General features: G+C 45.9%; 2 protein-coding genes across 2 annotated transcripts in view; one reads left to right on the forward strand and one right to left on the reverse strand.

Annotated features, from left to right (window-relative positions):
- The window catches only part of NECAB2 (N-terminal EF-hand calcium binding protein 2), a 316,012-nt gene extending 313,051 nt beyond the window's left edge, over nucleotides 1–2,961 (forward strand). Inside the window, exons 12-13 of the mRNA XM_050922735.1 lie at nucleotides 147–238; nucleotides 1,760–2,961. Of these exons, the coding sequence (XP_050778692.1) occupies nucleotides 147–238; nucleotides 1,760–1,788 (121 nt within the window). The 3' untranslated portion in view covers nucleotides 1,789–2,961. The remainder of the gene's footprint in view (nucleotides 1–146; nucleotides 239–1,759) is intronic.
- A 1,018-nt stretch (nucleotides 2,962–3,979) lies between these two features.
- On the reverse strand, nucleotides 3,980–25,486 carry SLC38A8 (solute carrier family 38 member 8). The gene is made up of 10 exons (XM_050922734.1): nucleotides 25,298–25,486; nucleotides 17,606–17,804; nucleotides 16,681–16,840; nucleotides 14,989–15,093; nucleotides 13,328–13,385; nucleotides 12,102–12,216; nucleotides 11,077–11,224; nucleotides 9,618–9,817; nucleotides 7,555–7,606; nucleotides 3,980–4,158 (listed from the first exon to the last, which is right to left on the reverse strand). Exons 1-10 carry the CDS (start codon nucleotides 25,484–25,486, stop codon nucleotides 4,056–4,058), a joined length of 1,329 nt encoding a protein of 442 aa, XP_050778691.1. The 3' UTR covers nucleotides 3,980–4,055.
- Between the last annotated feature and the right edge of the window lie 1,510 nt (nucleotides 25,487–26,996).

Raw genomic sequence — 26,996 nt, forward strand, 5'->3', positions numbered from 1 at the left:
CAAACATCTATGTCTGTCTTGATCCCCATGCATCATTCCTGACTGCAATTCCCAGTAGCAATGGGCAACCCCAACACAGCATTCTCCTGTTGAAACAAAGGAGAATGTATAGGCCACAATTAACAATTTCTCAAACTTTGTTTCAGCCACCTGCAGAGTGCTCCCTGTAAAGGGTTCCAGCATGTTAAAGTGGACACACTGACTCAGCCTGAAGCAGTTTCCAGTGTGTCTGTGCCAGGTAAGGTCAACAGCAGTCAAGGGATCTTAATAGCTGAAGGGACTTGGAAGCCAACATTCCTGCTTCAGTCATTTCAGGCAGAAGGCTGAACGGTCTCAAAGGACTAAGCAGCTGGATCTGTTTAATTACTAGTGAACTCTGTGCCCTATCAGACAAGCTACCATGCAGCCTTACCTTGTACCCATCTGCACACTACTGCCCTGCCCAGTAAATGCTGTTAACGGTACTTTGTCCTTCAGGACAAAAATGTTAATATTCCAGGGGTATATTTTTAAATCCATTAAGCTGCAGGCATTGACGCAGCTTGCAGCACAACTCCTCCCCCTCCACACACACACACACTGAGGGCCTGATTCTTTATGCCCGTATACCCTCTAGAGTCAGTTAAGCCTATGCTGGGTATAAAATGCTACCCAACCCAAATGATGGTAGCACTTGCCCCCCCACCCCCAGTGTAAATGCCTGTACCCGGAATAACACACTGGAGAAACAGGCCCATGTGTTCATAGCGCAGAGGTTACTCCTCCGTGAGAGCAGCATAAAACATTGTGTGTTTAAAGTGAGACTGCTGAGTCATTGTGGATTTTTTTGCTTGTGAATGTCACGAGTTTGTCACTTTAAATATTTGTATGCAACTCAGTGCAAGACAAAATGAGTCCCCATTTCTCACTGCTGCACAAAGAAGCGCAGCTGCTGATTTTTTCAAATTTGTAAAAGCCACAGGACTGGAAGTCACGAGATATGGATCAGACGTGACCCTGTCAAGTTGGGCAACTTTCTAGGGCCCTCACACAATTTTTTTGCTGGTGTAACTTAGTGATTTAAAAAAAAATAGAGCCATACCAGTAACACCCCCTCCTATGGATGCAGCTATGCAGTATGAAGGTCCTTAGTCCCATATGGAACTAAGCTATACCCGTATAACACTTTCATCATGTCCACACTGAAAGGGTTCTACCACTTCACCGGGAGGTATAGTTAAAGCAATATACCTTGTGAACGGAGACAAAGCCTTATCCATTGTGTGCCTCGGTTTGCCCCTGCAGATAATAATGACTTACCTCCCACCGGGGCTGTGAAGTGTAGTTATCTTGCAATGCATGTGGGGGGTGGGGTCTGATGGATGGTGCTAGCATCCTGCAGCATTTAATTACTTAAGCAATTCATTTTTCAGTACAGCTGTAAACAGCAGAAGTCTGCTCTCATTCTCAAAGTTGTAAATTCAGATTGATTTGATTGAGGCAGTTCCTGCTTTATACCAGAGTTACTAATACAGGATTTGACCCATTAGTCCTCTCCCTCAATGTTTTAGCTGTGTGACAAGCTACCTTCCCTCAGCGTGATTTGTTTTGCAGGCAGAGATCAAGTTCTTCCCGGTTGTGCTGCAGTGAGCAATCCCGCTTTGACACAGCCTCCTCCTGCCCTCTCCCACCTCACCACCACAGGGAGGGTTGGCTGTTGCCCACACAAAGCTTCAGGGGTGACATTGAGCTCCTGCATTGACCAGTTGTTCTCTTGCAGCTGCCTGGTGCACTCTGAACAGAGACTGAGTCCTTGGCCGGCACAGAGTCAAGCAGCAAGGTGACCTGTGGCACTTCCAGGCTCTCTTGCCTTCTCTCTCCCTTTGCAGAGGACTAAACTCCTGTCTTTTCTAATGCCTCTGTTACAGGTGATGTCTTTTGAGTTCACTACTAAGCAAGAATATCAGCAATGTATTTGCTAGGTGTTTGAAGTGAAGGAAAAAACATAACCACCTCCCCACCCACACAGTCATACCTCCTGAATGCTCCCCTTAAAGCTTGGGATGGGGCAGAATCTGCCTGCCTCCTGTCCCCAGCAGCCCCATTGCAGGGATTCATGGGTTTTAGTCTTGGCTCTGCGGTGGTGGGCTAGTTGCTTATCCTGCCTGTGCCTCAGTAAAGTGAGGATAGTGGAACAGCTTGGCCAGAATGTTCAAACCAGGAGTGCTGGATTTTCAGCACTTCTGTCACTATCTTTCTATTGTCTGACTCAAGACCCATCCCATCTAGGATCCTGTCTAAGAGGGGCCAGCACCAGGTCACCTCTGTTAAGGAGTCTAAATATCAACACTGGTGTTAGTTTCTTTGTCTAGCAGTTTTGTAAGAAAATAATTTACAGCATAGCCCTGGTACTGCTGTAAGAGTCCTCCCTGAGGTTTCGCTAGTTCACTGCTGCGTAGCATAACAGGCCTTACTCCTGGAGAGAAGGAAACATTGGGCCACTGCCTTAGAACTAGATACAAAGGAGTTGTCCGTTCACCTTTTTTAGATATTTAATTTATTCATCGGGTTTCTTCTTTATATTCTGGCCGCTGAGAAGAACCACCCACCTTTCTCCTTCCCTGCCCAGTTCTACCTCTTGGTTCCACAATTAGTTTCCTTCACATTAACGCCAATGCATGCTAAATGAGCCTTGATGTACGATAAATGCCTTCTGGCTGTAGAAAGTAGCAATCTGTTCCTTTACTAAGTTTGGTGCATTTTGTATTTGTTTCTAATGGGGACAGAAGCAGGGGAGACTATTCTTTGGGATGCAGGCTTGCTTATTTCTTCACTTTGACCGTAACATTTGGTATTATTCGCTCTGTATGTTAGAAATCATCTGGCTTTCAACCCATGATACATTATAGGACGTACAACCTGTAAGGAATTTAATATTAGGATATGTACAGTTAGATAATACAGAGACCAAATAAAATGTAACTGGGAAATGGTGGTGGTTTTATTCTAATCTCTCCTTGCTCTTCAACAGGGAAAACGAATGGAAGTAGTTTTGTGAACTTAAATTATTTTGATGCATTTTTCATGACAAGGGTAGGTGGAAAAGAAAGGGCAATTTTGCACAAAATCACTGTTCTACATAGTGGGGAACGCCAGTATCCTTATATTGAAGGCGAGATGGCAGTGCCGGAATGTCTATACTGCCATCAGAGATGTGACTGCAGCCATACAGATTGACCTAGCTTGCTCAAGTAACAATAGCAGTGACGCCACAGGACCCTAGGTGATCAAAGCTGTCTACACGTGCTACCATTGCAGCTCTAACGGCTGTGGGGACATGTGCATGAAGGTGTTACACTAGTACAAGCATTAGAATTTACAGGAGGTCCATGACCAGAGTTGAACTTGTATCTGTTCTTGCAATACCGCTATGAAATACAAAACAGGATAGTTCAAGGATTTGCCCTTTTTCCAGAACGCACACATTCCCACAGCTGCAAATGGGTGTCTAGTTATTGCTTTGAACATGGTGTGTAATAAGGGCAACAAAATTGGAATGGTATAACCCATTGGGAAAGCTGGAATTTGAGATGACAGCAACAGGCTATAGTTTGAAGAGGGGAGTATCAGGGACACCTAGGATTGCCCTTTCTCCTGCAATGGCTGATACTTGGGGGTTGCTCTGATGGAAGGAAACCATGTACCATCAAACATCAGAAGGGAAGAATATATAAAGGTGTGAGGAGGTGCAATGATCTTACAGCATCACTATGTTGTTTGACCGGCACCCTACTGCATGATAATGCTCGTCACTTAGCCAACTGGCCCCCTGGATTTAGCAAACAAACAGGAGAGACACTGTAAAATTATTTTTTTTAAAGCTAACGTGAACATAAACAGGGAAAGGCTGAGAGACATCCATCAGTCATTTGGAAACCATGCTGTCCTCCAGTAAGATGCATTGTTCTTTGCAAGCATGGCTGCCTGGAGGTTGCGCCAAACAGGACACACTGGTCAAACTGTAGGGGATCAAATGATGTGCAACTTGCTGAAGGCTGCTGGGTACCTGTAAGCAGCTAGAATTTGTAGACCAACTCCATGAGAGCAATGGTGGTGCTCTGGCCAAAGACAAAAGCTCCACAGAGAATGGAGATGACACCCCAAGCAATCAAACAGGATCTAGAAAATAGAAGAACAGTGCAATGTACCTTAAGGCAATGATTTAGTTTCCCAGGAGAAGGCTGATTGATTTAAAGAGAAATATTACCATAAATACAACTCTTCCCCTAAATAAGAAATAAACTTTTATTCATTGAGATCTTAGGGTATCAGTGGTAGTTTGTGTTTTGTAAACCTAACTGTACTGTTCTTCAGACTAATGGTGCAGTGACTGAATTCAGCCTTAACACCTCATAACTTATTTTACTGAGTAGGGGAATGTTGCCTAATGACACCTTGTCAGCTGGTTAAAATGGCAGCAATTTTTAAATGGAAGTGGGCAGGGGGGAGAAGTTTATGGGTGCCCACTACAAGTTAATTAAGCCTGACCCCAGTTTCTCTGCCTGTCCATCCTGTATCTGTTACAGCATTCCAGCCCCAATGTAAGGTTCTTCTGGAGCAGAGAGGTGCCCTGTAATTCCCACCCCTCTCTACTAAAGAGCGGTTATCAGAAAAGACAACCCTTGCTTGGGGGATGCAGAGACAGAGCAGCTGAAACAAAAATTACACTGTACTCCTGTTATCCCTGTGAGGGGAAGAGCTGCATTCAGTTTCTTCCTGTGAAATAAGAGACTGTTGAGTGACTGACTGCAGTCAAAATGTCAGTATGGATGCTCACATCAGAGAACCCAGCTTGACTGTCAGGTCTGAGGTAGAACTTCTGGCAGGGACATGTGCTCTACTAGCCAAGGAGAGACAGAAGAACATGGATCCCTCACATCATTTATACAGCGTTGGAATGTTTTTCTCTTAATTTATTTTGCACAAAATAGTTGCAAGGCTCTTGCTTATGAGACATTGCCAATGTACCCTCTACTACACAGAATTGTGGGCTCTGCTGAAGAATAAAGAAACTTTCCTTTTGCTCCTGTTTGCCCACTTGTCAGTATGGCTATAGCATTGCATTAAAATGAGCTTTGCTTTGGCAGTTAAGTGACACTATTTTTTCTTAGCCCCAGGGTCCGTCTTCACAACCAAAGTAAAAACAACAAACAAAAAAAACCCCCATGCTTTTGACATTTTAATCAAATTCCATGACAACACTACATGAGTAATAAAGAGAAGCTAGACACTGAAAGGCCCTCAATTGTAGAGGCTTTAAAAACATCCTCATTTGCTTTCAGTGTAGTTAAAATCTTTTCTTTGGCAGAGAAGGATGTTTTGGTAAAGCTACGAGACTCCAAGATACTGTCTGAAAACATGCCCACAAAACCTGTCAGCTGTGTGTTCATTGCAAGGCAGCAGAAGCGATATTATGACACCTCTCCTCAGGTGAGCAGGACTGTACCTGTCCATCTGAGCTATAGTGAAATGCAAAATTCAGTTTAAGAAACTTACATTGAAAGATACTTGTGAATTCAGTTGTGTCTTGACTTACAGTGAAATGTCACCAGTCTTTAAGGATGAAATTCACAGAGATCCAAGGCTCTACTTATGCACCCTTTAATTTGCTTAGGGCTTAAATATGACTTGTGCTGGTTCTCTCTACAGGCCTGTTCACTTTCCCCATCCCAGATGCGATAGCTGAGACACCTGAACCCATGACCTCCAGTATCAGAAGTTGGGGTCTTAGGTCTAAACCAACGAGGCGGCTGCACAGGGATGAACAAACTGATTCCTCTCCAGCCTCTTCTTAAAGCCAACTCCTGGCTCACAAACACACCACCCTCCCCCCGCCAAAGCCCATTAAAAAATTACAGACCAGCATGGGGTAGTTCATAATTACTGATGGGCTTTGGGCATTCCTGAAATGACCTCAGGAGGGAATTGCATCCAGCCCTCTTCGGCCAAAAGTACAAATGGTTTCAACATGAAAACCAGCCAGTGGGGCAGAATTATGTCAGGCAAAGAATCCTGGGAAGAACCAAGATGACTTGGTGGGGTAGAGGGAACGGAGAAAGCAGACTCCAGTACCAGTGGAAAGGGCAAGCTATAATTAAGCAACAGCAGTTAGGTTGTGTTGCCAGGTAACAGGTGATGCAGGCCAAGAGCCACAAGCTCAAGGCAAAGGCTGTGCAGTCTGCTGCGAACGGGGGCGGCTGTTACCACATTTAGTCATGAAGGCCCAAATTCTCAAAGGTATTTAGGTGCCTGACTCCTGTTGATTTCAATGGGAGTTAAATACCTTGGAGGAACTGGGATGAAGGGCTCAGTTCTGTCACCCTTGCTTGCGTTGAATAAGACCATATTATGCAAATAGTTCCCACCAGTGTCAGTTAATGCGCCTCTGTCTCACCTGTAAGAACAGGCAAAATAAACCCACTGAAATGTTAAAGTACTTACAAGGGTGAAGGTGACAGAATTGGGCTCTTACTATGTTAAGGGAATTAATCCACATGTAGGTAGTAGTCTAACTGAAAGATACATTGCGGACAGCCTAAGCTTCTACACTGTAGAATAAACATTGATAAAATCCAAAGAACAACAGAAAACCTGCCTGCTTGTTTGTGAATTGGAAATTAATCTGCCTGGTTTCCAGCCCTCTGGGCCTGATAAATTAAGGCATTTAGTGCAAAATTCAGAGAAAAAAATACATTCAAATTCCTTACGAACAGTTGGAGCTGTGTTCATTCCCATACAAACCACATGTCCACTCTGACTGTATTCATGACCCTTATTTGCCATGTGTACACAGGGATTTTTAAAAAGTGAGATTGCAGAAAAGGGGCTCATGAGGAAACAAATATGTCCCTGTGGGCAGCTCTTCCATTGCTCTGGGAGCAGAACCACCAGCAGGTGGCTTACGTGACCCCAGTTGCATAGTGAAGAGTCTGGTTAAAAAGAAACTAAAACCTCTGACTGCAGAATTTAAATAGAAGAACCAGCTACATTTGCTGAATTTGTCAAATTATTCGCTAATAGCTCATCTAACACTACTAACACCTCAGATTACAAACTGAAATATTTAAGGTCGAATTTCTTACCTTTCAAATGGTTTCAAAATTCTTTTGCACTTTAGACAGTGAAATTAGATTGTCTGTTCCTCTCTCTCTCAGCATAATACTTTTTGGGTTTTCAACAGGGAAGGGAAAATGACTATATAGTGATACACAAACACACTCATCCTTTTGGCTTTAACTGCTATGATTAACGTGTTATTTGATGTCACATTCTGAGACTGCAAGAGCCTTGCAGTGGAGTTTAGACAGGGAAAAGGACACATTCATTCTTCATTAAGTTTTAATGGGCACTTCTGATGTGCGGGAGATGAAGACTGAAATGGAGGGACCCTGCCACATCTTTGAACTGACCATCAGGAACAGCTCCACTTACATAGGCTATACATGTAGTGCACTAGGAATATCTCCTAATATTTACATGCATATAGCCAGCCCAACATGGTATATGGCAGCTTACTTTTTCCTTGGTTCAATGGGTTCCGTTTCCATTGCACATACTAGACATAATCCTGCAAATCAAAACATATAATGTTTGTCATTTAAACATGTTACATGCATTCCCAAATATTCCTCCCAGTAACCACAAGAAGGCAGTGGCAATTTTAGAAGGAATCATGCATTAGTTCAGTTGTGCATTGCCTATCAGCATTACAGCTCTCTTAGAACATGTATGGATACAGTCAGCTGGATGCTTTAACTTAAGACTTTCCCCCCTATTTTCAGATGTTTTTCCATCATTTTCTTTTGTGGCTTCTGCTCTGCAGGCATGCAAACTCACTTCTAGTTGTTACTTTAAACTTTTGTCTGACACCCAGCTACATTTGGAGGGTTGTTACATAAAATCGTTCATGTGGGTTCATTTTACTTAGGAAAAAAATGATGATGGCTCAGATTTTTAGATGTATTTAGGCATTACTTTGCTCAGTATTGCAATGCCTAAATACCTTAAAAATCTGGGCATTTGTCACTTCCATAATATGTGATAACTACTAGCGGTATGGAAATGTGACGGAGCATTGAAGGAATATAAATAGAGGAGGGTAAGGAAGGAAGGGTCTCCCCCGCCCACCCCCCCACTCTTTGCCCACAGAAAATGTGTTACTGAATGCCAGGAGCATCCATTAGATTTCACATCTACCTCCATTGGATCTCACCAAAAACAAAGTGTGTAGATTACAAGGTGCTGTTAGGATCAGACCATCTTTGGAAATTCACACAGACCGTTGTTCTGAAGCCACACACATGGTTCTGGAATTACATTTGTTTTTGAAATGTTCTCAGTACATGGGCAACCTGATCAGGTCTTCCTCCTGATCTTCCCCTTCCCACCTCCCCTACATACATGGAGAGGAAGATTTCTCCAGTGACTCAATTTTCCACTCAGCTTGTACCCCTCTGATAACTATTGGAATTATTGCAAGAAAGTTGATGATGGCCATTTTGGAACACCTGGAAAGCTTAATTGCCATGTTGATAATGCCGGGCCAGAGTCAGCATTATACCTGGCACCTACACATCTATGTGAAGAGTTTTTAGCCCAGGAGGCTCAAAGAAGAAGGGGTTCTGTTAAAATCAAAATCAATAAATAAAAAAAAAACAACCAGGGAATTTATGTAAAATCAACAGCCCTGAGGCAGTTTGAAATAAAAGTAAGTGGAGCTTCCAGCTCTATTTACCTCTCACACCTTCAGTGAAGGAAACTACAAACATTTACTCAAGAGGGTGGTAGCTGAAAACAGCAATGAACAGAGAAACATCCTGCTATTGAGTGCCTTGCAAAAGCAGCTCTAGACACATAAGAGTCTCCCTTTTGGTGAAGAATCAACAATCCCCCAGCCAAAAAAATTCAAGCCTGAGTTTTTAATGTGTTCCATTGCATTTTACACCTCCTCTGTGTCGGTGTAAGGGATTACACAAAGATGCAAGGCTGCAGAGAATCAGAACTTGTGACTAATGGACACACTGATAACAAGTTACCAAACAAAATTTATGAATGATTCTTTGTATCCAAAACTACCAGATTGCAGCCACATCAGGAGATTCTTATGTGAAGGCTACTTTAAAGAGTTTATGGATTCTGGAGCCTTTCAACCTGGCTCCTTACTCTAGGAATAGGCCCAAGCAGAAAGGCAAACTTTAAAAAACCATCCTCTTTCCCCCTCCAGCTCAGAGCCCCCAGATCCCAGATGAAATCTTGGGGAGAGATGATGCTGGGTTTTGTTTGTTTAAAGGGGCAAATGGAGCAGAGGACATTGAGAAGTTTTTTAAACTTGCACATAGCTCCCAGTGCACCTGGTCAGAGAAAAATCTGAGCAGGAGCACCGCCTCCATGTCAATTTCCTTCTGTCACCCCAGTTTTCAAAGGAAATTAATTCACAAAAAAGCATTTTCCTCCTAGAAACTCAGAACATGGGAAGTAAGTTTAGAAGTCTCACTGATCAATAGTAATTAATGCATCAAACCCTTCCCAGGCTCAGCTTCTGAATTAAAATGCACACACATCTGTTACCAAGTACGTGCCTGGAAAGATGAAGATGAAGAATGCGCTGATGCCACCAATAATACTGATGACCTCGCTGATGTCAGGGACAAACAGAGCAATGACGAGCGTCACTATGATCCACGTGACAGTCAGCACAATCCTCGTACACCTCTCATAAGGCTCCAGGAGCATGACAGACCTGCACTTGTCATTCAGGCAGACATCCTGTAGGACAGACCTATCAGACAAACACAGCCAGGTTACATACAGCGCTGTGCTGGGTTCAGAACTCCTTGCCATTGTGTCTGCTAATGCCCACGGTCAGTCACGTATTGTGATGGGTTCTTTTGTGTGTCCCAAGTTATTGGCTGTTCTTCACATCAAAATGCATAATTGAGGCTGCAGTTACTTGGGCGGGATTGTATTGTTTGAGCAATGCACTCAATAGGGGGCAGTGCAGAGCTCAGCTCCACCCCGGCAGGAAGTTGCTCATGGAACACGCGTTCTGTGTAGATAGACTTATACCTCCCACACACTCACTGCTGCCCCTTCCCAAGCGTGTCTGTGCGCAGACGGAAAGCACCACTTTTGGGGATGGGACAGGCTGTTTTCCCCAGCACGCTCCTCAAGGGGAGAGGCCATGGCTTCACCACCTCCCCATCTCTTTTGGGGCAACATGTGCCCAGAAGTTCCTGCCCCTGCATGAAGGCCAGGACAACTCACTATTTGTGAGACAGAAGCACCTAGAGGCTCAAGCCAAGACCGGGTTCAGCGAGTTACACTCACGTCGGCTTTGTTACAGGGAGGGGAAGTTACCTGCCTGCTAAGAATCTGACTTTCCCAGGACTGGCTCTAGGCACCAGCAAACCAAGCACGTGCTTGGGGTGGCACAATTCCAGGGGCGGCACTCTGGGAGATTTTTTTGTTTTTTGTTTTGGCTTGAGGCAGCAAAAACCCTAGAGCCAACCCTGCACTTTCCCCTCTGATCCTCTTGGTCAGGCTCCTTGAGACATACCTTTCCTTTTCCCTTCCACAAGACCCCCTGCCAACTAGGGGCTTTTGATATGCCGCCCGCACACCCTTCCCCAAGGCTGCTTGCCCAGGTGTTCTGTTTTATGATCTCAGACAGCCCCTGCCCATCGATCCCCTGTGGGGAGGTTGTTACTGCCTTCCATACGGTGACTACTGTATTTATGACCCTTCTTCGCTCTTATTATGCCTATTGTCCTTGCAGAACTAGCCCTTCCCTGGCTCTCCCCCTTCACCATTGTGAAAGGATGCCCAGTCAGTGGCAGATTTGCAGCCACCCCCATTTGGGTCTTTGCCAATTCACTGTTTTAGAGGTGGGCTGCGCTTCGCCATTAGTAATCTCTCTTTCCAAATCTTCTCTGGATGAAATCTACCCCACTGACACCTACCACTGTGGGCATAAGCCCATTCCTACACACTGCCCCTCCACACATTTCATTAGCCATGCACAGCTGCAGCCTCTCTTACCTCCCCAGCAGGAGAACGATTGGGTAGATGGTGATGATAGAGATGCCAAAGAGTAGCCGGGCTATAATGATGATCAGGTCATTTCCTGGGTATGACATCAGAATATCGGCAGCAACATCAGCACCAAAGGTTAAATAGCCATAAAGCCCTAGAAACAGAAGCAGCAAAGATCAGAGGCATTAAATGTGATATTGAGCTACAGTCGTGATACCATTTGGGGAGGAGTTTGGAGGAAGAACCAACTGCAAGGGAAGTTATTAAAATGAATGTGTATTGCTCATTATAGCTGGGGCAGGTAGCATTGCCTATTATTAAGGTTGCCCAACATGTCCCATATAAAAATCTGCTTATAACTTTGCAAAACTTTAGCCATTTGGGCTGAAATGTTGCATGCTAGGTGTCTACCTCAGGCTGAATTGCAGGGAAGAGGTATAAAAGATTTGAAAGAATGGATGGTGGTCACTTAACAAGGAGCTATTCTGTTAAGGGAGCACCATCCATTCAGTGCACTGACTGAGGCCGGGGCCCTGTGGGAAATATAGTTGGGGATTACGTAACTGGAGACCGTATTGGAATGCAGATTGAACAGAAGGCCGCATCACAATTGTGCAGGCAAACTTAATTCTGGCACTTCTGAACGCTTGACTTTGCAACTGTAGTAAAGTTATTTGAACATAGGATGTGTGTGTATTTATCACTCATGTGGGAGGAAGCCTTTAAGGAAGACAAATTTATAAAACTTCCTTGCCAAATGACCCCCTCCTATGGCAGCTGAGCTATAAAGAGTTGAAGAAATCTTTAGTCAAACAGTTTAAAGGCATCCTGAGCACAATTAGTTGCCATGATGCCAATCAGGAAACCCTTGTCTGAGGGCTATGGCATGTTTCACATTGTACATTAATGTGGTCTAACATGAAGTCATTGTCTGGTGTCAACAAGGCCTACCCGTGCAATGCGGTTTCTGGGTGAGAGAGGAGGAGGTGAAAGTTTCAGCAGGTTGGGGTAAGGCGAGAGGGAGGGGTTACCTGTAAGAGAATAAATCAACAGGCAGAAGAGCATGGAGAGCACAGACACCACGATCCAAAGGGAGAGTTTCTTGTTGTGCATGCTGCTGTAGATGGCAATGCAGGCTTCATGACACTGAAACACATGAGAGAGTTCGGCACGCTTATCAGCAGGAGAAGGGAGGATGAAATGCCTCTCGCCACGTGAGCTGCAAGCTATCGGCTTATCATATTCCCTCTGTGCCACAGTCCCACCACCGCCCTGCCCCCAAACCTTCCCCTGGGGCCTTCCACTCCCATACGCAGCCATTCCGCCCTTCTCCCAGGCCCCTGCCTCAGCAGGAGGCAGACTGCTGGGGTACCTTCTGTCCTGAGTCCCCTCCAGAGACAGGTCACCGCCCCTTGAGTGATTCTCCCCAGTGACCAAATCACAGGACTCGTCCTTCCTCCTGCCAGCAGAACAGGAGGGGCTGTTCTCTGCCTCTGGAAGGGGCCACTCCCACCCCTCTCAGGGCCAGAAACAGAGCTGTTCCTTTCTCCCCACCTCATGCAGCAGGGGAAGGGAAGCGACAAACCCCATGGTGCTTGTTGCCCCCACCCCCTCCATGGGGCAGGAACTGAGCCAAGCAGCTAACCTGCTATGGTGCCGAGTACAGGGGAGCTCTGATCTGGGTTCCACTGGTTCTGCCTGCTCAGAGACCGGACGAGAACACAGATCCAAACCCTCACGCTGTGCTGACCCTGTGGCTCAGGCAGGGCTCTTACTGTATCAGGCTTCCCACGTGAGGCAGCCCCATTAACACTGCTGCTTATAGAAAGAGATGCCCATTACTGGAAGCTCCTTAAATCAAGCCCCTTCCCCTGTCCCCCCCAGACTCACTAATGAAGGACACAACTCAACGTCGGGATCACGTCTGCACCAGACAGGTATGTACGCTGCACTCCCTAACCTCCCAGGGTGAAATCCTAGCCCCATGGAAGCCAAGGGGAGTTTTGCCATGGACTTTCCTGGGGCCAGGTTTTCACCCCCAGTGTCCTACCCGTAGATTCTGGGATGCATGGTCTTGTGGAGGTGGGAAGGGGGGGGTGGATCTCTGCTTGTTCCTTGTCCTGGTCAAGGCAGGGGGGAGGGCGCTTCTCTAGCCTGGGGCATCATGTTAAGTGAGAGCTTCTGCTAAGGTAGCTGTACTAGCGATCTGCTGGACTGGCCCACAGAAAAGGACAATGGAAATCCACGGTGCTGTTACCTGAAATCCAAAACAGATCGTTGGGATGACGCTGAACATGGAAGCCAAGGAAGACACCCTGCAAGATTGGGAGAGGAAGGGGAGCACAGATGATCAGTTCAGTTGAAGAAAAAGTATGTCATTGGGTCAGGAAGAGAAATACATTCACAGCCTTGCCTGGCGCTACACCAAAAAGCTGCCCCCCCACCCTCTGCGGAAAGGAGCCCAGCAGCACAGCATCTACTGGCTATTCCAAAAGGAGGCAAGTTTGTACCCACTTACACAAGAGAGAATTCAGCTTCCATTCCTGCACCAGACTCTGCGTGCCTGGAGCCCCGCTGGCTTCCAGGAGGGTCAGCTCACGTGGAGTCAGTCGCAGGAGTGGGGCCTTTGCTGCACACTGATACCCTGGTCTACCTGAGGGAATCATTCCCCACTGGCAGCCTCATATGTTTGCCAATGAATCCCTGGCACAGACAGTGCTCCCGCAGTCCCCCCCCCCCATTTCATAACCTGCCAGGAACCATCTCCTCAGCAGGTTTAACAGAGGTAAAGAGCCTAAAGCCAGCAGCCCCCTGCCCCAGCCAGGCCTCTCACTCTTACCAATGCTAGTTCAGCCGAACTGGTGTTGGTACCCAAGTGAATGTATTGCTACAATTGCCTCGTGTAGACAAGGCCCTGGAGTCTTTCAGGGTTGACAAGACTGGAATTTCTACTGTAAGAAAGCAGAAAAAGCCTCCCACCGGGGAACTTGTGTGGTGCTGGTGGGGTGGGGGTGGGGGTTCAGGCCTTCTTGATTTATCAGACTGAAGCAAAATAGATAAGGAAAAGGACAGAAGCCCAGTTCTCCCTCACACCCTCCATGCACAGTCACCTCTGAAGAGCCACACAGCCATGACAGACCCTGACACACACACTTCTCCCAACACCCAGGAATTCATCATCTTCCAGTGGTGCCTGCATGCAAATACCCAGATGGCTCACAGACCCTTTGTAATAAGGTATCCTCTGGCCTTCAAAATAGAGGGCCAGATCATCTGCATCACTCCACTGAAGTCATGCATGTGGCACTGATTTATGCCAGCTGAGGAGCGGACTCTGAAGTTGCTATTTTATGCAACCTAAACCCTCGGACAACCAAAGTTTTAACCACCCCTCTGTTGCCCATATGAGGTATCTGGTGGGCCCTAATACAGAGAAAGCCCCTGCTTAGACATCCGCATCCCAGCCATGGCAGCAACAAAGGATTACTATGCTGGCCACCCTGCGATGGCATTGATCCCTTAGCCTTGTTTCAAAGTGAGCAGCATGCACTTTGTTGGATTAGTTATAGGGGTAGGGAAAGCCAAGCACTCCCTAATGGCCTGAGATGCACATTAGCACCTCCAGGCATGATTGCAGCTGCCCTGGCCGCTAACTGTAAGTTCAGCAGATCCAGGACTCCTCCAGGACATTAGCACAGCATGGCGAGCCGAGGAGGAATACAAAGGAAAAAAAACACAGGCAGACTTTCCTGCAGTTTTAACGGCCTGGCACGGCATAAAAATAGCCCTGAAGTTCCAGCACATTTGTTGTGTTAGCATCCTAATTGCCACTCAGCACATTTGTGTCCTGGGTTTAGTGCCAAGTCAAGGAGCCTGGGGTCCCTTGAAGCAGTGATAAATGGTTGCACCAGTACTTACCTTGAGGAATAATGGTGCTCATGCATGATAACTTGCTCCGTTCTTAGGTAGTATTTTATTATAATCACCAGGGTCAGGTAGCAAGCAGCCAAAGTACCTAAAATACTAAAACAAACGGATTGGAGAGGAAAAGTGTTCCGCTTTTATTGTACAGAATGAAGATTCAGCCACGCAATGTTGGCAGGCTGCAATTTTCAATGAGTGTGAGTTACAACCCTGTCAGAGAATATACTGCGATTCATAAGGGCAGCAACCTGGCTACTCATTGAAACTGGGAAAATACAACGCTTGTGAGTTCATGGGACTGCAGCCAGACCCCAAACATGCACCAGTATCTGCACAAAGGGAAACACCTCCCTGTCCACAGAGAGAAACATTTTAACTCTAACAGGAGTCTGGCCCGGAGTCTCTCTCGCTTGGTTTGCACTGCTGTGGCTCCATTGACTTCACTGGACTTGCTCCCAATTCAAAGAGGGGAAAGCAGGAGCATACGGTCACACCTTATGCCACGTACATGCTTTTTGTAACACTCACCACTTCTTAGCTTTACAGAGACTGTAGATACAGGAATGAGCTCACCTGCCACTGAAATGCAACCTCCTCTGGGGTGCAACGAGAGACATACTGCACCAGCAGCACTACCCAGGAGTTTGAGGGAGTGAAAGGGAAAGATTAATATCTTGAACAAATGGCAGGCAGGGGGATTTACGTAGAAAGAAAATTACCCAAGATGCCGTTTGGCCAAGACACAGATTTAGCACCTCCATTCCTGTGAGATTGCTTTGGGATCTGGAGTGTCATTCAGAAACCTCTGCCCAAGTGAGAGCTGCTTAAAGGACGCGACCTCAGAGAAAGTCAGATTAACATGTTCACAGTCTCTTCTTACGGTGTCTATTTTAGGTCACATCCTATTTATTAGCAATTACAAGTGAGATTATTGGCTGACAGCCAGCTTGTCTTCTCTGCTCTGCTCTGGACACTGGGGATTCACTTGCCATGTTGTATTTACCATGTTCTGCAGGAAGTTTCTTAAACTTTTCTAAGAAGCGAAACCAATTCACCAAGTCCCAAGCCAACGAGAGCTCAGCTAACACACATGTAGGGCTCCAACGGTGCCCACAAACCCAAAGCACTAGCCCTGATTCAGTACCCGTGGACGGGCGTTTCTGTAGCGTGGCCAGAAGCTCACAAGCTCTTCACCTGCACTGACTGGAGCAGTGGGCGAGGATGGGCAGCAAGGGTCAGAGAGTGGGCGTGGCCAGAATTTGGGTGAGTTGATAAAATCTGTGTTAACGCGGAGGCTGTGCACGTGCCGGATTTCAGCTCCTCCTCCTGCTAGCCGGGGGAGTGGCTCACTTGAGTGTGTTTAAGACCAGCAAGGAGAAGAAAGCAAGACCAGGGCAGGAAGGAGGGTCAGCCACTGACCTGGGAGTAATCTGAAGGCTACCTGCAGCTACTCAGTGGCTCACTGGGTATATAGGGCACAGTGTTCTTGGTGCACACCAGCCTGCACATGCCATGTCCCTCCCCTTAAGTCCCCACATTGGGTGAGTTGTAAGTAACTGAGCACCAGGCGTAGCAGCCTGCCAGTGGCTCAGCACGCATCTCTCACCCTTGGCTTGGAGGGCTGGGTGCATTTGGCCCCAGTTCAGCCTACCAGCCTCATAGCTCTGTCATTAGCGCCAAGCGTACCTGGTGTATTTCTGGAACCCAATCTCTCTGGGAACAGACAGAGGGAAGATGACCAGGGCGCACAGGGCGGTCAGGGTGAAGCGGTAATCTGTATACCAGTGCTGGGGAGGAGGCGGCCCTTCTCCACTCAGAGTCATGTTCATGTAGAGGGAGTCACATACTGAAGAGGAGAAAGGGAAGAGGCGGTTCAAGGGGGCAGGGGAGCTCAGCATCCGCTTGTCTTGTGTTGTCCTAGTGGTCAGCTGCAATAGGGCCAGCAACAGCGTGAATCGCTTTTTAGATATCAAACACAGGAACTGCTCGGTAGCGCCCAGGAATTAAGATCAAGTTTCAAACAGAGAGCTCAAGGGCGGTAAGATCCTCGCATGCAGTCTCTACAGTCCTGTCAGTGTAACAGCTCATCAGACGCTGGACTAGTCTCCGCTGGAAACAGGGATTGACCATGGAGAAAATGGCCCTTGGCAGAACAGGACATTGACAGGATGGCTGCCTTTCGCCAAAAACACAGGGTGCAAGGTGTGCCAAACACCCTGCCGTCCTCAAAATTGTCTCTGTGCTGATAAAGTTAATGGCCTAATTTTCCAAACGTGACTAGTGATTTTGGGTGCTTTCCTGGAGATGTCCTAAAGGGGCCAATTTCTCACAGAGCAGACGCTCAGCACTTTCCAAAAATCAGGCCTCTTTGTGGTATCTCAGGTTGGGCACCCCCATCCCAAAATCAAGCCCAACACATTTGTTTTGGAAGTCTCTTATGCTCGCCTCTGGGGTAGTTTACATACATGCAGAGAACCGGAATGACGCAGACTGCAATAGCTCATGCTATTGGCACGAGCATGAATGGCCACCTCTCCTTTGGTGGCTCTAGCGTCATGGTCAGAACAAGGGGACTCTGTGCCAGGTCCATTCCCTAAGCAGTGACACTTACATTTTTCCAGCTGATCGCCCACAACTCTGAGGAAGGCTACGGAAATCATGAAGAGATTTAAAATGAAGCAGATCTCGCAGAGCTTCCCAATGGCCGACCCACAGATTTCTCTGACTACGCCCTGGTACGTGGACTGGGTGCTGATGGAGGAGGCATATCCCAGGATCACTAGGCCGCTGATTAGGAATATTAAGGAGCCCTGCAGAGATGGAGGACATAGGAAATAAAAGTGAAGTGAGTTTGCATTTACATCGGTCCTCCTTTAACCAGTGATGATTAGAGCTGCCCATCTTATACTGTGAAAGTCTTTCCTCAAAAAGCCCTGGAAGCTACATGGCGGCTTTGTAACCTATAAAGCAACTGATACCCAAGACAAACACATCACGGGCTTTGGCAAGAGGAGGCTGCTTCCTTTGGATTCTTCTAGTAAAGCGAATGCCTCTGAACCATTAGGAGATAGAGAAGGGACAGAGCAGAATCGCTGCCATCACCAAGTTATTATTTGTATTGCCCTCGTCATGGACCAGGACCCCACTGCACTAGGTGCTGTAGGAACATAGAACAAAAAGACACTTTTTAGGGATAAGAGAGAAAAATCTAAAACCAAACTGGCAACGTCCAATCTTGTACCTGGCCACTAGATGGCAGAGGGCAATCTAACCGCCTACCTCAATGGATGCATCGACATTTCTAATGCAGTCGGTTAGCCCTGATTCATAGGTGGATAGAAAGAAGTGTTATGTATCTATGTATAACGTAACGTATCCATCCAGGCTTGAGTACAATGAATATGCAAGTGTAACGAGAGTCTTTAGGTTTGGTCTCTCTTGTTTATTTCCCGGTAGAACCTGGGCCATAGTAGAAAACAGGCGATCTGCCAATGTGATTCTGAAGGACACACACCTAGTAGGTCAGTCCATGGTGGTATTGCTTTTTTACACCAAGGCAGGCTATGAATGAAGGATCGTTTTATGAGAATAATCATGGGTTAGCAAATTTTCCTGTCAAAACACCCTCCAGCAGCATCACCTCAGTATTACCCACAGGCTGTGTGCAGCTATAAAACAGCGAAGCTTTTGTTTTATAGTGCACACCACACCTTCAAATTTCCACCGCTCTTCTGCACATTCAGAGCCAGTGGTGAGTTTTGGTTCCCAGAGCCACTGCAACCTGTCACAAGGAGCCACACACTGGTCTCTCGTTTGTTGTTTTCTCGTACTCTAAAGTAACCTTCATACAGAAATATAACACTGTGTGTGTGTGTGTGTGTGAGAGAGAGAGAGAGAGAGAGAGAGAGCGCACAGCGCAAGAGGGATAGGATTGTAAAACAATGAAACCCAAAGGCAGCATCATGGCTTCCTAACTCACTACCACACTTGAGCTGTTTTTTTCCCTTGCCAACTCCACTATGCCTGAAATTGAGAAAATTCTTCTTCTCTCCTGCTACATCCTGTGTAGGGGAGAGAGTCAGCAGCAAACCTGGGATCTGAAGGCAAGAGGCCTCGTTCCCAGTTCTGTGCTCAGCCCACACCTCTCAGGTGAAGGAATGGGAAGTGTTAGGACAATACAAGGTCTAGAACTGGTACTTACCATGTAAAATGGCTACATCAGGAACCAGCCAAAACTCAGAATTTGCCTGGCATCACCACGTACCTCTCGCCGGAGGGTTGGAGGGAAGGTCAGTGACCGCTCTGTAGTAACTGTTAACAAGGGCTGCCTTTTAACAGACAGCCTCTGCAAGTGAGAAATCTATCGATGGGCTTTCAGTTTGAAGCCTCCATCCCAGCCACATATTAAAGGCTAGTTTAATCCACAAAAAACACTATGTTCAATACCCCAGAGATATTGAAATTGGAAGATGATTAAGATTTAAAGGAGGACTCTGCTCAGCCCTCAGTGAATGCACAGGAGGACGGGAGTAGGGATAGAGGGTAAGACAATGATTTTCTCCCACCCCCTTGTGCTCCCACACAGAGCCTGACACATCACAGCTTTTGGACTGGCCGATCATTACTTTTCACTAGCACCGCAACTGTACAAAGTGGGCTGGAACATGGCCTCAACCCCAGTCATCAATGGAGCAGACACTTCATCTTCTTCAAGGATAGTGCACAGCCTTGCTCCCCCATGCACCTGCCAATCAGGCTTTCTGGAGTCACAAGAAGCATTTAAATTTAGCTTTAGCGGGTTTCAGATCTGATAGCAGGTGCCTCCTGACCAAGGTGGCAGCTCCATAGATTTTTGCCTTTGAATTCTTATCCTCCAAGTTAACTTCACTTACTGCTTGAGAGATGACTCACAAACAGCACTGGGACTGAAATATTTCAACCTTCCCAGATGCACTTTTCCCAACTGGTTAACTTCTAAAACTTTGATTGGTCAGCAGGCAGCCCTTGGTTTCACCAGAATATCTGCTTATGGCCTCTGTTAAAGGAATGGTGCACCTGGAAACTAGTCAGCTACATGAAAAAGAATTGGAAGTGATTTCAGATACTGCACTTGCCATCAGCTTCCTCTGCCAGTTTTTGTGGGTTTCCAATCCCATCTTTAAAAATCTTTTTCTCCCTCTTGCTGGCAGCTGCCATGCAAAAGAGTGAACCCCCTCAAGAAGGGAAACTGATTGACTACATGGGAAACTGTGAAACTGACTATGCAGAAGTGGGACAGTTGTGGGGGGAAGTGTTGCAGTTAGAGAAGGACTTTCCTTCCTGCCTCTTTGTACTGTGAAACCTGAGCTACACATAAGAGAAATACCACCAGCTACTCTTATAGAGCACTTGTCATCAGTAGATCTCTAAGCACGTCACATAGGAGGTCAATATCATTATAAATGCAATCACACTGGTTACAAGGTTTTCACCACTGCCCTGCCACCAGGGGTGAAAGTGAGCTGGTACCAACCCATACACATTGTTTTAATGTCCCTGCCCCTTTTGCCTCGCTTGTCAGGTCTGTACAAGCAAGGCCGCCGACCGGGGGTGTGGGGAGGGGGGTCACAGCAACCTTAAAGCGTTGCCACAGCAAAGGACCCTGCAGCATTTTAACATCCCTACCCCTTTTGCCCACCCTTGGCCACCGACAGGTCAGTGGGGGAGCAAAGGGAGCAGCTGCCTCAGGGCCGGCAACTTAAAAGGAGCCACAGGCCCTTTAAATCGCCACTGAAGCCCTGGGCAGCGCGGGCCAGGCGGCCTGGAAGAGCTGGCTGAGGGATGTTGACCCCCCTAGCCCTGTCCCTTCTGCTGAGGTCCCGCCCCTTCCGGGGACTGGAGCCAGCCCCAGCCCTGGCCCCATATCAGTAAGTATCTGGAGTTACTTTCACCCATCTGCTGCCCTGCCTAAGGCGGGCCTGCTCAACTTTTGGGGTACTCCACATGTATTTCATGTGGTAACATTGAAAACAAGCAGCAAAGTAGATTCCTTAAGCCAAATCCTCAGCTGGTGTAAGCCAGCATAGCTTCACTGAAGTCACCGGAGCTAGACCAATTTGCACCAGCTGAGGATCTGACCCTGAGGGTAGGTCTACAATGCAAAGAAAAACCTGCAGCACCAAGTCTCAGGGCCCAGGTCAATTGACTTGCGCCTGTGGGGCTCAGGCCGCAGGGCTAAATAGCAGCATAGACATTCTCACTCAGGCTGCAGCCTGGGGTCCCAGACCCTTCCTGGTCACTGGGTTTCAGAGCCTGGGCTCCAGCCTCAGTGGGAATGTCTACATGGCTGTTTTTAGCCCCGCAGCCTGAGCCCCGCAAGCCGGCGTCCTTTGACCTGGGCTCTGAGACTCAGTGCTCGGAGTTTTTCTTTGCAGTGCAGATGAACTTTCACTGCCTTCACTCAAATCACCATTCTACAAGCACAGAGCAATAGCAAGGGAAATCCGATATTTGAGATGGAAGAGCCAAGAATCAGATTAAGTTTCTTCTGGGGGTTTTGCAGAGAAGATCTAGAAGTTCCTAAACCTGCAAACTCATCAGCAAGCATTTACAGCGGCACCAATTACACCCCGATGAGGATGACAGAGGCAGAGATGGACACACTCCCAAAAATACATCTTACAGGGGAAGCCTGCCTTCACAGAGGGAATGAACCCAGAAGAAATCTCTTAATTAAAGCACACCTGTTTGTATTTTATTTTAAGTAAGATTACTAAGTTAAAAGATTTAAACCTGTCTTTATTTTCATTTAGTCTCCGGGAAAAAATGGCCAGAGAACTAGCTATACACACGGGCCTCATTTCCAGCCTGGCTTAGCTGCCCCCACTCCCCTTGACTTCAGTCAGCGTTGTGGGTGCTCAGCATCTCTGGGTATCAGGCCCATATGGTACGATTTCTTCAGCGTCAGTTCAAGGTCCTGCTCATGCCGCCATGCACAACTGTGAGAAGTTCCACTGAGCCAGTGTGTGCTGAAGAAATACTAGAGTCAGTAACTCCCTGGGACTACTCACCGTAAAGAACAGGGCCACAGGGTTACAGCCCAGTTGGCAAATCAAGGCCCTAAATCACCCCAACATGCACTTTGAGAGAAAATGGAAAGTCAGGTGACTCCACTTAGATGCACATAAGTCAAGAGAACATTAAAAAAAAACCCCACAGAATCATCTTTCGGTTTAATTATTCTAACGGTGACATTAAAGCACCATATTGTATATTACAGATCAGACTTACAATACGTTTGAAAGTCTCAGCACCATGTGACAGAATTTGCACAAGCAGTCAGACTCGCCTTTGTGAGCTAACTACAGGAAGATAGCTCTCCAGGTTAGGGTGATGAGACAGCAAATATTAAAAATCGGAACAGGGCTCGGGGGTAATAGGAGCCTATATAAGAAAAAGACCCAAAAACCGGGACTGTCCCTATAAAATTTGGACATCTGGTCATCCTACTCCAGGTAGCCCTGATTTCATCCATGTCCCGACTCCTATGGGCCTTGCTTGCATCAAGCTGAAAAGACTAAGATGTTATCAATTTGTTACCGTTACTTTATACCCTTATCCCAATCCCATTCACTTCAATGGGTTTTGGATCAGGTCCTCAGTCAGTGACTCATTTAAACTTGATGCAGGAAAGGTAAAATGGTGCTCAGATCATATTCCTCATAAAAATCCAACGGAGAGAGCGGGGCCCCATTCTTCTCACTTACACCAGTGGAGCTTGATTGTCGTACAACAGGAGTAATTTCACTGAAACTGGTGTAAGGAAGAGGATAAGGTCCGGTGCCATCAACATAATAAAGGTTCATAGTCTCGTGAGGGGAAGATTTTCAAAAGGCATAAAGGGCAGGTGGGCTCCCAAGTCCCATTTGTGCCTTTGAAAAATTCCCATGTAACCTTTTGAATCTACTCCTACATCACTCAGTTCCTGCAAATCCTGGAGACAAGACACAATGGTTTCTATGCTGGAGGTGTCAGGCTATTTGTGAAGACATGGCTGCCCATCAGTTGTGCTTTTGTGTGTTTTTATATTTGATTTTAATGGTTGTCGTCTCACCAGCATTAAGCCGCAAGAAAAGAGTCTGTTACACAAGTTGTGTGATCTCGTATAAGAACTCTTACCAGCTGGAGGATAAGAAATGCATTTTATGCCAATAAACATGATTAGCACATAAACAGCACCGTATTAATGGGTTACTTAAATTCTGAATGTGTACATACTATACTGAATCTCTTTGATTATTTGTTAATGCAAAAATGCTTGTGCAACAAAAAAAATTGTTTTCATCCTTTACCAACTTTTAAAACATGCTCAGCAGTTGTCAACAATTCTATTAGTATAAATGAAAATTAGGTATTTGTCTTACTCTTCAGAATCTTTGTTTCTTAGTCAGACTTCCATCAACCTGTAATCAATCATTTGGGTCCCATTCAGTATCTTCATATCATGATCTCTCTCACTTCAGATTCCTTAAATCCTGCATTTTCATGTTAAAGATGCCCCCATTATCTTAAATCTATTTTATGCTGATGTGAGGCCCAATCCAAACACTTGTTCAGACAAAGGGAGCCTTTCCACTGACTTCTATGGGTCTTGAAGCTAACCGAGAACATGGACATTTTTTCTTTAACATTACTGGTTGGAAACTACAGACATGAAGGTAATTGTGTACCTCTGTCTGAAGGAGAATTAGATGATTGTGCAAAGAAGTCAATGTTATTTTAATCAAACTGTGCAGAGAAACGTGGCATTGGAGTGGGTGGATAATTGGTTGGAAAAGCTTCAATTAATCAAGAAATTTCACTGGCACAGTAGAAAACTCTCTCTTACATATCTCAATTACCAGCAATATGAACAAATAATTTAAATTCCTCCAATAGACAGGTCATACCCACGCACAGCATCCCCATAGATTTCCATACAGGGGTGGTGCCATCTTTGTCCTCGTAGCTATCTACATTAGACTTGTGGTAAGTGATGTGGTTCTTATTAATTAAAATTGTAATGTGGAGCATCCAGAAAAGGTGAATTCAAGCAAGATTTTGTTGCCTCAGTCCTATCACTAGGAAGTAGTATCAGTGCACACAAGTTGGTCATGCTTAATGTTGCCAAAATTCAAATTATGGCTTTTTCCCTCGAGTCCATTGACTAGATATAGTTTTTATTATAAAAAAGTAAAACAAACTGAGAAAAAGTTTGCAAATTTGAATCTGTCAGATCTATCAGGTGTTTTTACCATCAAAGGTTAATGTACTTTTGGTAATATGTAAACTGAATCTTATTGAATGCTCGAGCGAATCTCTCTCTGTTTATTATTTAAATCATGAGAATAATTTATTTTTAAATATGAGAATGTTGGATGAAAGTTATGTATACACCTCATTTCTGTCATCCTCATTCACTTCAATTACCAACTCATTTATCTTTGTTAATTGCTTTTATGATCACATATACCTTAGCAACTGTTACAAAACTTTCCATTTCTTCACAAGTTAGTAAAGTACATTTTCTTGGGGGTTTTAATGTAATATTTTCTCCCATAATAATTGTACCAAATTGATAGGAGTCTCCATTCAGATTACTTGGTGGCAGCTAAAGGCTCCTGCCCTTAGCTGGAATTGGGTCCTTTTGGGCTAGATGCTATAGGCTGACATTGCATCTGCCCCGAAGAGCTTACAGTCTGAGGCCCCGGATTCCAAACATTCCCGGGCTTAGCTTGGAGCATGTGCTCCTGTGTTGGCAGCACAGGGGTGTAAAGGAGATGAGTGATAGACATAAGGTAGAGGAGAGGCAGAGGATATGCAAGCACAGTGATCAGCCCAGTGTTAGTCACATCTACGCATTTGCACATCAACACACAATCCCCAACAGAGACTGGCTCTGAACTATTTTTAACTCCCTGCTCCCTACCCTAATTACAGAGTAAACCACTGAGTCACCTCCAACCAGATGCCCTTTGAACTCACCTCTTTTCTTTGCCTTTGCTCTACAGTTACTAGCTAGTGCCACTGTTTCAAGAACAGATAAGAGGTAGCACCTAGAGGGCGGGGCAGGATGTCAGTCTCACAGCAAAGAGACACTCTAGAGGACCTGAGGGGAACAGGGAGTGTGGGAGGAACAGGAAGAAATACAGAAAGCCATTTGTTACCACTAGAGAAAGATTAAGCTACAGGAATTTTTTTAGCCACTAACGCAGAATCTTTGTCCCCTCCAGTGCACCAATCAATCACTATACAGAAAGCCCTGGGATATTTACTTGTCACTTACCAGTTCCACGAGAACAGCTGTAGTGATACCTCCAGCCTTATTGAAAGCCCATGGGAAATTAAGAAGTCCTGCTCCAAGAGATGATTTCAGCATAATAAAGACAGCCCCGGCAGAGGATAAGTTTGGGCTGCCTGACTCCAGAGTAGGCTTGGCTAACAAGCCGATGCTCTCTCTAGCCAACTCCTCCATCTCTGAAAGGAAAGAGGGCTGGGTTTAATTGTCTCAGAGTGGACAGATTTATTTGACTAACAAGTCTCTCTGGAATAACAGATCCTGGGGAAGTGCCTCCACTCACATAGCTGTAGAGCTGGATTCGGAGGAGCACAAATTCCTTCAAACAGTTCATTCCCTGCTTTGGCAAAGAACATTAAAATAAAAGGAGTGGGGGCCTTAGAACTTTCACCCCCAATCACAGATCTGCGGGGGAAGGGATTGTGGGAAACCAAATTCTTCTCAACCAATCAAGGGTCAGGAGAATGTGAACCAATTAACTGAGCCAACTTGTGTTCAGTCATTTCTCAGTGGCTTATTTAATTGATGATCTCTCTGGAGAGGATTAAAGAGGAGCAAAGTAAGTGGCGACGCTGTGTCAGATTCCGCAGAGAGGTGTGTGCAGGGATGAAAAACAAAGAAATGGGCTTTAAAGCCTTTAGGGGAAAACCAGGGTCAGGGGAGAGTTTCAAATGAGTGCTCTGTCCTCTGTGCAATCCAAACTAGATGCCTACAGATTACAAAATGACAACCTGGGCCTGATCCATAGCTCACTGACACCTGTGGGAAGACCCCTCCCTATCCACTGACTTCACAGGATTTTTGTCAGACCTTATTGGCCCCAGTTCAGCAAGTTCCGTAAGAACATACTTACCTTTAAATGTGTGCAGAAATGCTCTGCTGAATCAGGGTTTACGTGTGTGATTACTTCCCCTCTGTTGAATGACAAGGATTCTAAAGATTGCTGCTCTTTACTTAACAGCACAAGAGTTGCTCAAATGTACACAAAACAAATAAACTGATAGTCTTTTCCCCTGCCTCAGTTTCCTCACCTCTCTGGAGTGTTCTCTGGGCTTGGGCAGAGTCTTCTGAAGTGCCCAGGATCCTTCCTCTATGGCTCAGGGCTTCTCTTCAGAAACATGGAGCCTTCTCTGACCTTGGCTAGTCCACGGGTCAACAGGATTCCCCTGCTAACCACAGCCTTCCTCTCTCTCCTGCCCAAAGCTTCCTGTGTGGCTGGGTGAATCTTCCCCTGACCCACCCAGCTTTTGTGGCTACTCAAGACTAGCATAAACACCTGGGATTCTTTGTTGCGTGTCTGGGGATTTTCCACTATCGCAGATACATTTTTAATCCTTTGGAAGAAGGCTAAACATACAATATCAAATTTCTCCATTGTTTCTTTGGTTGCTCAGCTCCGGGTTACAGTTTTCATATTAAATCGGTAGTAACAACAGACATAGCAGCCATATATCAAACAGCAATGCAGAATTGTACAATGTTGCAAATCAACATTTGATGAAGGATTTCCCTTATCCCCTTTCATACTGAATCAACGTCTTGAATAAAATCTTTTCTACAGTATGGAGAAAATGAATACATGAGCCAGATTTTACTCTCACTTACACAAAATTCACTGGCCCAGTCCAGTGGCTTCAATAGAGTCACTCCAAATTCACACCAGTGAGACAGGAGAATCGGGCCCACT

Source organism: Gopherus flavomarginatus, chromosome 14, assembly GCF_025201925.1.
Source record: "Gopherus flavomarginatus isolate rGopFla2 chromosome 14, rGopFla2.mat.asm, whole genome shotgun sequence".
NCBI classification, from domain to species: Eukaryota; Metazoa; Chordata; order Testudines; family Testudinidae; genus Gopherus; species Gopherus flavomarginatus.